This window comes from Tigriopus californicus, chromosome 5 (assembly GCF_007210705.1).
Source record: "Tigriopus californicus strain San Diego chromosome 5, Tcal_SD_v2.1, whole genome shotgun sequence".
In the NCBI taxonomy this organism is placed as follows: domain Eukaryota; kingdom Metazoa; phylum Arthropoda; class Copepoda; order Harpacticoida; family Harpacticidae; genus Tigriopus; species Tigriopus californicus.
The window spans coordinates 7,858,131-7,870,349 of record NC_081444.1 but is presented as its reverse complement, the minus strand read 5'-3'; the positions used below and the strand labels follow the sequence as shown (position 1 = coordinate 7,870,349).

General features: G+C 41.0%; 1 protein-coding gene across 1 annotated transcript; it reads left to right on the top strand.

The window, feature by feature from the left end:
- Positions 1 to 8,033: 8,033 nt before the first annotated feature.
- Positions 8,034 to 9,898, top strand: LOC131881019 (myosin regulatory light chain 2-like; the record flags this gene model as incomplete). The annotated part of the gene is given in 5 exon segments (XM_059227765.1): positions 8,034 to 8,556; positions 8,804 to 8,826; positions 9,009 to 9,259; positions 9,350 to 9,422; positions 9,535 to 9,898. Coding segments are annotated over 5 exon segments (786 nt in total). The 3' UTR covers positions 9,680 to 9,898.
- Positions 9,899 to 12,219: the final 2,321 nt, after the last annotated feature.

Sequence of the window (12,219 nt, the reverse complement as noted above, 5' to 3'; positions counted from 1 at the left end):
GAATTTCCCAACAAATATTAAACCTGGATAAGAATTAAGCAGATAGTTTTATACTGTTTGCTTGATAGAGCATCGAAACTTTTACAATCATCATTTCCATCGGATTGTTCTATGAAGATGTGTCTTTTCGAAACTTTGGTTAACAGTTTGGTTAAAAGTATTTTTGTTAAACTTACTTTTATCTTGTGTATAAAACCAGAATTGAGTAACGCGTTACTTTTGAGCAACACCACTGGTAACACGTTACTTTTCAGCAGAAAGAATTGGTATCGGTAAGGGAACATTGTTTTTACTTCTCCTGTTACCGTTACCTCCTTCTTTTCTACACGAGGGAAAGAAAAAATGTATAAAGGTTTCCTTCCAGATTTTTTAAAAGTTCTGTCTGAAATGCAGTGACTTGTTTGTGGTGATGGGATCTAGAGACCCTGGATTAGATGCCTAGAGCATCTATAATGGGATCAAATAAACGATCACGGGAGGCTGCGACTAGGGTGGTCTGTGACGTTCCGGTATGACATTACTAGTTGCATGACGACAACTCATAAATTAGCCCACGGACTTCTAGAGAGTGTGGACTAAACGAAAGCAAAAAAAATAACTTGATCTTTCCACTGGATATTACAATCAAATCTTAATGATCCAAAGCAACTCTGTCATACAAAATTTTAAATGATTTGAAAATGAGCTTCTCAGTTTCTACATGAAGTCTTCCTCAGTAGAAAACATTTAATGTTGAATTGAATTGGAAACAGCTTGCTGTTAAACTATGACAGCAAGTTCATGAGGTGCGTTAATTACTCCTACGATCCAAAAAGTATGTAATAGTTAGGGCGGGGAAGGTATTATGTACTCGGTTTTTTCACAAGTAATTGAGGTTCAAGAACATTTTTTTCAATTTAAAGGAGCTCCTTCAATGTGATTCCTTCGGGTTTTTTGTTTGGTTTATCACGGGCTTTTCTAAACGTTACAAGGAATGTAATCCCCAGTGCTATTTAAATGAAAGGTTATAAGTCCTCTATTCATTACCTTTCAATCTTTGCATGTTGTTGGTCTTACCAACAAGTTTGAGTTGGCAGACCGAGCTTGGACTGGAATGTAGGGTTGATCTGGAATGCTACTCAAAAATTTGTTTACTTTGTCCTTGGAAAATTCTTGATCACAGATATTTTCAAAGACCTTTCAGCTCATTGTTGCAATTCTCCTAAACAAAACATTAACAATCTGTTGTATTCCACATACACTGATATATCTTAACAAAAGCAAGTACGTAAATTTTCCAGGCTGGTTGAGAGGTCTGGGAGCAACTTAAAGATACAAGAATTGAATAGCTGCAATTTGAATAAATAAGAGTTGAGTTGAGAGTTGGATTGAAGAAATTAATTCCCACCATGTACTTCTCAAAGTATGAGTGGCATGTTAAAACCAATTTGTATATCTTTTGAAACAACTAGGACTTCAAACAGCTAGGGAAATCTGCTTTAATAACTTTTACTGAAAGACAATTTTCTTTTTTTTGGTATTGTGCAATTCATAATGCGTTTCAATGGTCAAGGCAATTTGAGGCCCAATTCTTCATACTTCTGATTTTAGGCATTCACTTTAGTGGTGTTAAGAGGACTACTAAAAAGTTATTCTTATTCTTATTCTAGGATGAGACAGTGATTCCTGCAGAACATATTGTAAAGGACTAAGATCAATTGGTTTAATATAGTTATTTTAGAGTTAATAGAGGTGAAAGTTAACTATGACATATGTTAATTATTGCAAGGATCTCTTATCAGATATTTGGATGATTACGCCACAAACCCAAGACTCAGATTCATCATTTATATTTTAAGAAGTGAGCATATCAAATTTTTGAATTAGTATGATAACTCTTGCTGAATTCAAAATGAACTGATTTTCAAAACGAACTGATTTTTGAGAAAATCCAAAGGTTTTTCAAAGGTTTGCTTTGGCTTCATATCACGTCATTTCTTTAGTTATGCATTGACAACATAGATAACTTCATATATAGATCGATCAAAGGCGCTGCGATTGCTTGTTTTTGTCTCAGCTGTCGCTGGTGGAAAAAAGGTTTCATTCGCGTCAAGCTACTTAGGACATCGACAAATTTGAATCGTTGACGGCTCGTCAAATTCAGAGTAGAAACCCCTAATACGACTCCTTCTCAAGCAATTACTCTCATCTAGCAAGCTTCATAAAACGGGTTTGAGTAGTTAGTCCGACCACATTTTTAAGAACGAAATTTTGAAGAGGTTAAAATGGGGCTCAAGTTAAAGTTTTCCTCCATGTGGTGGAAACACTTAACTGAAAGGCAGGGAACAAGTCTGGGTTCAGTCTGACCTCCACAGGTGTCGTAATTACCTTTATTACATAAAGGTGTAATCATGTTGCCCACATTCAAGCTCATTGTTTGGGAGATTGAAATGAAATTCTGAGTGCCTCATCATTGCGTTGCAATTTTGGATACATTTTGTTACACATTCAACATGCGTTGCTAAAACAAGGGCAATCAATAGAGTACGTGATTTGGTCTACTAATGTCTGTATCTTTTTTTGACAAGTTACGTGTTATTATATCCCAAAAAGCATGTTTTTGTTATTCTACCGCTCTTTCTACCTGTATATTTGTAACATTAAAAAGAAATTAAGATTAAAGAGGAATGAAAAACGTTTCATGAAGAATAATTCAACTTGCCTGAAGCGAGATTTCACAAAAATATCTGGTCCCTTTTCCACCAGCGTCAGCTGACCGAAAACATGCTCATGTGGTACAGCTCCTGTTGAGCTTAAGCACTTTAGTTATGGTTTCTTATGATTGACAGACAGAAACTGGTTTGAAAACAAGAAGATATGCACATGTTTCTGCCACTTTCAATTAGACTTACATGAGAGTTAGAACATTAAGTACCAGAAGTGTCACTATTTGCTCATTCTTTCTTATCTCTTCATTGTGATTTTTGCCTTCAGAATTTCCCTATGGGCACAATATTGGTGATTTTCGCCATATTTGGTATTGGGCAATTGAAGGTGAAATTCACATTTGACTACAATGCAATGGAAAATACCCTCGTGTTGAAAACACTGAAAGAACAGTTTCACTTAATCATAAACAATCATGCCTAGGGTGCCCCTAGACAAAATATGGTCAACAATGATTTTATTTTGACACTAAATTAACGTCATCAATGAAGTACCTGAGTTCAGGCGAATTTGTTTTGACGTTGTGGCTACCTGACTCGATAAATAAACACGTTAGTAGTTCCAACACGCTCAACTCACTACATTGGTGACCCCGACGTCTCTTCTGACTTTAATTTGCGGTGCCTTGCCCATCAACCATTGTGCCCTCAAGTTAAAGGTCATTTCCGCTTGAGATTGTACCTCCCCCCATGGCAAGGCCGAAACCGAGGCCAATGCGATCCTCTGAGGATTCGCTTGCCTAAAAATGGCTGTGTCTGTCAAAGTGCCTAAATATAACAGACATTACCCGGAAAGCTGTTCGGTCTGCTGAGAGTCAGTTTCGCCTGGCCAACATCTCTAGAGAAAGCACCAAGTACCATCACATGGTGGCTGTCCTGGAAGTCGAGGAATTGGATCGTTTCAGTAACATCTTGGCCATCTGTGATCAATTGGCCGAGGATTCTGATGGCCAGCCCTATACCTCTTTCAAAAACCACGTTCTCAAAGTTACTAGAAAAAAGTTACATGGAGCTTTTTGAGGACTGCCTTACATTCCGCCTGGGTGATCGTTCTCCCCCGGATGCTCTGAATGCTTTGCAGAAGCTGTGGCCCGATGGTGTTGCTGCCGCTGAAACTTCTTTAGCTTTTAGGGCGTTGTTCATTCGAAAACTTCCCCCTATAGTTGGCCCGGCCATCACCTCTCTTGACCAATCTACTCCCCTTCATCACCTGGCGGTCATTGCCGCAAGACAATTGGCCCTCGAGAGGTCAAGGGACAACCCTTCTATGGTGTCTCCGAGCTGCCCTTGTAAGAGACACCAACTGCGAGGTTCCCAATGAGGATGTTTTATCGGCAGCTCAACTGGTACTCGCTGGCCCACAAAACTGGTTACCGTACCAAGGCCAAAAAACATATGAAGACTTTCCGACAATAGGCCTCAGTTTCCAGACAATCGCTTCAGCTTCGTTAATGGGAAGATTCATCTGTCATTTCCACTCAAAGTACGCAGCTCAGGCTGAATCTTGTGTAAAGGGATGTCAATGGTCAAAAAACTTAGCTGAAATCCGACGGTATCCTCAGATGTGTCCGCTCTCTTTTCGATCAGTGCTTCCACTACTTCCAAAACGTTAATGGTCCCCGCGTCTCACATGGAACTTCCCCCGGTTTCCATGCCAACTCTAATGTTATCAAAATCCAAGATGGTTCGTCAGAGACAGTTTGGTTGGCTGACCCCGGAGCCGTCTTGGTCTCTTATTCCTCCTTACTGAAGAGGACATTCACTTGTGTCCAAACCCAAATGAAACCATGTTTCAGGCAGCCAATTCGACACCCTGTAGGGTGTATGGGCGCAAATTGGTAACCGTGGATCTCTTAAAAGTTGGTAAATTCGACCACACCTTTTTTGTGCTGATGTTACTGAAAATTTGCTCGGTTTTGACTTCTATCAGACGAACGACATTATGGTGGACTGCAAGCGTCGACGACTTGTGAATATGGCCACTGGTCACTCAGTAAAGGGACATGGTCCCCCATCCTCTGCCATTTCGAGGCTCCCCTGTCGAAACCATCTGTGAGTCACTTGCTTGTGCCTCACAATTTTCAGTTACTTCTGGAAAAATACAGCGATGTACTCAAACCAAGGGCAGATTTTAAATCAGCAGCAAAACACAATATCCTTTGCGAGATCACCTTGAAAGATGGTGCCGGACCTGACAAGATATGTGCCAAACCTCGTCGTGTCTTTGGTGCAAAAAGAGAAGCTGCAAGAGAATCTGTGGATTCCTCATCTCTTCTGGGTGTGCCCGTTTGGTCAAATTCTCCATATTCCAGCGCCCTTCACGTTGTGACCAAGCCTGACGGTTCCTTCCGTCCTTGTGGCGACTTCAGGAAGCTCAACTATTGGACTGTAAAGGATTCGTATCCACTGCCTCATTTGGACGATTTTCTCACTTTGCTCCCAGGGTGTTCTGTTTTTTCGAAATTGGATCTTGTTAAAGCCTTCCATCAGATTCCAATGCATCCAAACTCCATCAAAATTTACCGCCATTACAACACCTTGGGTCTCTTGGAATTCCTAGTAATGCCCTTTGGGTTATGCAACGCCGCCCAGCTATTCCAACGATTTGTGTTCTAATATTCTTCGTGGTATCCATGGTGTTTTTGCTTACATAGACGACATTATTTGCTTCAGTACGACCATGGATGAGCATCTTGCCATAGTGAACTCTGTCCTGGAACGCCTCACTGAAAATGGCTTGACCATCAATAGTCAAAAGTGTACGTTTGGTGTTTCGGAACTGGAATGTTTAGGCCATGTAATTTCCCCATTTGGTGTGAGCGCAAAGCCCATGGGTCTTGATTCTGTACTTATCCATCTCTCTCTTTTTTGCTTTCGTTTGTAGTCCACATCTCTAGAAGTCCGTGGGCTAATTTATGAGTTGTCGTCATGCAACTAGTAATGTCATACCGGAACGTCACAGACCACCCTAGTCGCAGCCTCCCGTGATCGTTTATTTGATCCCATTATAGATGCTCTAGGCATCTAATCCAGGGTCTCTAGATCCCATCACCAACAAACAAGTCACTGCATTTCAGACAGAACTTTTAAAAAATCTGGAAGGAAACCTTTATACATTTTTTTCTTTCCCTCGTGTAGAAAAGAAGGAGGTAACGGTAACAGGAGAAGTAAAAACAATGTTCCCTTACCGATACCAATTCTTCTGCTGAAAAGTAACGTGTTACCAGTGGTGTTGCTCAAAAAGTAACGCGTTACTCAATTCTTGGTTTTATACACAAGATAAAAGTAAGTTTAACAAAAATACTTTTAACCAAACTGTTAACCAAAGTTTCGAAAAGACACATCTTCATAGAACAATCCGATGGGAAATGATGATTGTAAAAGTTTCGATGCTCTATCAAGCAAACAGTATAAAACTATCTGCTTAATTCTTATCCAGGTTTAATATTTGTTGGGAAATTCGTGTTTGCAGGTTTGAAATGTTACCCAAAAGTGTTGGTGATATATTCACTGTGTCACAACACTTAAGCAATTTAACTTAAGCAAGATGGATATAGTTTTAGGACAACTTACGAAATAAAGGACAAAAGTACGTGAGTCCCGCCACACCTGGCATTTTAGAGTGTCATTTCTTCTTTCCACGGGCCCTACATCCGCTCAATGAAAAGCACAGAGCGGAACAAGCTGGCTATTGAGAGGTTTCGAGACTGCAGCGTGGCACGAACTCCGACAATAATCCTGCAGTCTGTGCGTCTGACTGGGTCGGCCTAACTAGAGTGCTTGTCCTCTGGGCCTGACTATCTTTAATAAAAAAGAGTTCTGTGAGGTTGTGACAGTTGTGAGGTCAGAGACCAACATCCCAAAACCTCAGAAGCAACCTATGTTGGATCCAGCCAGCCTTTACATCTGTGACATGCAACCAATGAGATATCTTCGTGAGATTTTTCGGGCTTCGAAAAGAATCCTGAAAGTGGTCTTGAGAGACGGATTGTGGGTTTATCTGCTTTCGATTTCAGTAGACATGACTAATACCGAAGCTTCGTTTGAACAAGCTTTCCGTTGATCACAAAATTCCACTGTAGACACTCATGCTCTATAAAAATGGCCCATTGCAAGTAATAGTGTCAAAGGTCAAGTGTTTTTTCTTATTGAATTTCTGAGCATTGAACGCATTGAACGCTTAATGATGTTGAATAATTATAATAAGATAGATACTATAGATAATGAAAATAATGAGTCAAGCATATAAAATTGTTTCAAATGAGTTCCTTTTTAGGACTTCTGCGTAGAGCGACAAATATCAAACAACTCAATGTTGGAGATGAGATGGCGTGCTTCTCCCAGTTTCTTGATGAAACTACTTTATTCAAATAACTCAAATAATATCAAAGATGTCTAATTCATTTCTATTGGCTTGAGAAATTGTGCAAATCCTGTGACTATAACGAACATACGCTTGTAATTCGAAGTGAAATAATAGACTTGATATTGACCACTGCATCACCATATCATTTCAATCGTGTTTTTACTTTTCATTCGATGGCTATAGGTAAAAACCTAGACTTGTGGACGAAGGAAAAACTGTGTCTCTCCGAATCTTGGCCGTTTATTGACTACAAGTATTAGTGGGTGCTTGATAAAATGGAACCCTTGCGAAAACCAGATAGTATCAATGTAATGATACATACATAACACAGCCCACGGCACTTGACAATAGAACGGCTTTCAAGTTAACACAATCAGGACCAAAGCTAAGTTCCTCCATAAAGGTCCTTTGGCTTACACTTTCTCCTATGCCTTTTCGATATTCATTCTGCACTTAAAATTATATTCTGGACTCTAGTGAGATGAAGGACAATTTTGGAAACAATTAAAGTGCAGTGCTCCTGTGCTTGAGCACAGCTTCATTTAGTTGGGTCATTCAAAGGCACAGCTCTTCGTTTGACCCTAAAAATGGGAGGGCGTAGACAATTCTACGGTGAAACAACGCTCAACAAATGTATTTTATCAGTGGAACTGTCCCTCTGACTGTGCCCAAGAATTCGGAGTTGAGCAACAGCAACGCCAACGTTCGAAGGGACAGGATAAAGAAGACAGCCAAGCATAGTTTTGAATAAATACTCGCCCAAAGCGAGAAGAGAAAGCCCAAGACTCAAGATGTTGGAATCCAGGCCTCCCAGAATGTGGACCGAGTTCACAGTGTGAACTGTCTGATGCCTAAGCAGTCCGGACACATCCCTTCCATGTACGTATGTAGGTGTAGCCTCCTCCCCATTGTACCCGCGTCCCAAGCGAGAGGAATGAGTCAGCAAGTGGAACAGTACAGTGTTACCCGACCACGGATGGATGTGAAGAGGGTCGACTACTGGCTGACCTATCCTTGGACACTATTAGTCCGTCGAGAAGAGTACTCTAGGTAGTTCCCTCCCCACCTACTGGGCGTAGTACTGTGCTCATAGCGCGAGTTTCCGCGGACCAGCTATGTACCTAAAAGCACCTACTATGTACGTATGTATGTGCATACCTATGCATACACATACAAACACGCCCCAGATCAATGAGTAAGATCAGGCGAAGCACGCCTTTCGCTTTTGGCCACAGAGGTCCGTACGTACATACACAGTGCACACTCCAAGATTTACTTCGTATTCAGTCGAGTAAGTTTCGAAATTCGGAAAGACTTCGGCAGCCAAATATAGCCTGGACTTTTGCCAGGAAAGTGTGCTCGTCTTCCATTCTTGGAAGCGGGCTCGATCGACTTAACATTTCAGTCTTCAGATTGCTAGTGAGACCCAATCGCATTACACCTTGCCTCCTCTCTCCACCCATCCTTAAAAAACTTGTCAAAATGGTAAGAACGCATAAGTTACCAAGGAAAATTGTTAACCCAGTCGTTGACTCCAAACTTACCAAGTTCCCCCCAAAGGACCATTAGACTTAAGAAGTTAGTTAGTCCAATGTTAATGGAACCGCTCGTTTCTGAAAGTCTCTCGGTCATGTGGGCTTCTCATTCTATGCACCATAGGGAGTGATATCATTTTAGACGGGAGTTCTGTCAATACAAATTCTAATTGTCATTTTCTTCCTCTTTGTTTCAGCCTCCCAAGGGATCCGGATCTAAGTAAGTCATTCGCTGGTTACTACAGTATATTGGTGACCTGACCATTGGTCATGGTGACATCATGACACAAGCACTCCGTTGCTTTTAATGTCCCTTGGAACAGTCATTCTTGTTCAGTGCTTACGTTGTCATGAGCTTATCCATCATCGCGTTCCTCACGCTGGTCATCTTCGCCCTTTCAGGAAAGCCAAGCGCAGCGGAAGCAACATTTTTGCTCTCTTCTCGCAGAAGCAAATCCAGGAGTTCAAAGAGGCTTTCGGTATCATGGACCAAGATAAGGATGGTATCATCACCTCCAGTGACCTCGTGGCTGCCTTCGCTTCCGTTGGCAAGTCCATCTCCGACTCTGACGCGTCTGGCATGCTCGCTGAAGCTCCCGGTCCCGTTAATTTCACACAATTGGTCATGCTCTTCGCTGAGAAGATGGCTGGAGGTGAGCTTTGAGCACGTTTTCAGGCTTGAGCGTGCGACGACTTGGGCACCCCATAGAGCGCTCTCCTATTTCTCTCTTGTCTGACCGTAGGTACCGATGAGGATGAGGTCATCTTGAAGTCTTTTGATGCTTTCGAGGTCAGCGGAAAGATCGACGCTGAAATGTGAGTGAATGAACCGAACTGAAAACAATTGATCCACTTTCGATCCACTAGTGGAGCTCGGACCTCGGAGTGCTTGTCTCACCCTCGTTGTTCTCTATTGTCGTTCTTTTAGGTTCCGACACTCGTTGATGACTTGGGGAGACAAATTTTCCAGTGCTGAAGTGGATGATGCCTTCTCTGAATTTCAAATTGACAACGGCCAGATCGATGCTAACCACTTAAAAGGTCTGATGGTGGCCAAGAAGGAGGAGGAATAAGTTGGCCAAATTCGATGGGGTCAACAACAAACATCTGTAACTAATAACATCAATCAACTATCCTGGATGCGACTAGCAATCTCAATCTTCCCTAGGGCAACAATCAAAATTATTGCAATGAGAGTGATACATGTTGTTGTAGGTGTCTCTGGTTGGTAATTTGAAGTGTGGCCTGCTGTTTTCAGAGAAATATATGCACATCTATTATTTGGAAATTAATTACACACCCACAATGCGAATTTCATTGGTTTGGTCGAAAATCATGACTGCTCTTGTCTCTCAAATCATCGATCTATGTCAAGATCAATTTGTTGTACAATAGCAGGAAAGAAGGAACAGAAGTGCAAGAAAGCATCCTGACAGACTTACTCCTAGTTCTTACTTCATTCAGTTGGGAAACGACAAAAATCCAGACGTCAAATGAAAAGGGTTCCGATAGAACTGATATGATAATCGCAAAATTGCATACTATCATGCCTGGTCTTTACGAAGAGTTCCTAACATATGATCAACATAAAAATCAAGAGAAAAACTACTGACCAAGCGTGGGACAAATTGCAACTGATGAGTTTTTTAAGAAAAAGCCCAACGACTAACGCAGGAGTAGTCTTGTTCAAATTTTTTTCAAGCCAAAAAAAATGACATAATCTTGTAATTGACGCACTTAAAAGGGGAGACGTGGCGTTGTGGTTAGTACAATTTCCCAGATGGAGGGAGGACCTAGTTCGAATCTCCTCGCCGAACTCTCAACAAAGGAAACTTTTAGACGCCAACTACAACCACAGACGGAGAACCAAACTGATACTGGGTATAACATTGTGGACGACGTAATGGCTGGGTTTACTGTGCGGGCAATGGTCAATCTTCAGACCCTAGCCTTCCAACTTCTCGCAAAAGGATGTCGTTGAAAGGCAAAAAGTACCAATCTCAATTTGCGAGTCCAAGTAAAAAAGATATTAGGCAGCACTGCCATCAGACGCTCATTTCCGTACGATTGCAGTGAATGCCCCAAATAATCGAAAAAATTTCACGCTTCCCATCAGATCGTAAATCACCAAACCTTCCACCGGCCTTTCTTTGGTAATTTTTGAAATGGTCAATTTGAAGCTTCGCGAATCCCAATATTATCACTAGACTATCGAAAATTGAAAAAAAAATTATTTTTTTCTCAAAATGTCATCAAATATTTTCTTTTTTCCTCTCAAAAGTGAAAAATATAACTTGAAATTTTGCATATATAAAAACCTCAACATCCCAAAATCAGTGGTCTCTTGTAAGCCCGGCATGGAGAAAATAACGAGATATGTTGCATAAAGTCATCTGATGCGTAACATCTTTCATAGATATTTTCTAAAATATTACAAAAACACTTTTTCAAAAATGCGAAACTATTAAAAAATTAAATTATCTCCCCCTCGTTATCACAAAAGAATAGATACACGTGATCTTGGCCCTGGCATTCACTACTGTTGAAATGAGATGATTGGCAAATAAAAGTAGGGTGGATATTGTGAAGCCGACATGGTTTAAAAAGTTAAAGAACCGTAAAGGACCATATGTGATGTGGGAGAAAGTGTCAGCCAAAACACCTTTATGGAAAAATTTAGCTTTGGTCCTGATTGTGTTAACTTGAAGCCCGTTCCATTGTCAAGTGCCGTGGGCTGGGTTATGTATGTACCATTACGTTGATATTAACTGATTTTCGCAAGGGTTCCATATCATCAAACACCCACTAGTACATCGAGTCAAAAAAAGAGACAAGATTCGGAGAAACACATCGTTTCCTTAATCCATGCTTTCTAAGGTCAAAGTCAAATTGAGATTTCATTGGCCATCCACAAGTCGAGGCTTTTACTTCTTTTTTTTTGTGCGGACTTCCTTACCGCTACCGGGATTGGAATCCCAGCAGTTCAAGACGAGAAGATTATTTATTATATTTGACTTTTATTTATATATATTGTTTGATCGACCAACGAATTGGAGTTGGCTGATCTGGCTAATCCTTGAATATAAGGTTGATCAGGAATTTTAGTCAAAAACTTGTCCAAGTCTGACTTAAATCCTGCTACTGGATCAACGCCTACATCCGACCTACGAATATTTGAAGGCAGCAAATTGAGCAATAAAGGAGCCCGAGAAAGAAGAGAGTTGGACTTCATTGTTTTAACTAGCCTGGATTCTCGAGGGCTGGAAGGTGCTCTCAAAACGCACATTAAGCCTCTACGGTCACTACAATTGACCCTAAATCCTGGGTTGGGACAAAGCTCATGAATGCTTTTGAAAACGTACAATATCAGATACCTTTCGCACCTTCTCTGAGTACGGTACAATCCCAACCGTTCTAACCTCTCCTAATACGAGAGCTCTCTCATTCCTGTGATGTTCCTAGTAAAACATCTTTGGACCTGCTCGAGCTTTTGCAAACCTGCTGAACTAATTGGAGCCCAAATGGGAGAGGCATATTCAAGATGCGTCTGAACAATCGACTTGTACAGAGTTAGCATCGTGACACTATCTCTGGACTTAAACGTGCGATATAT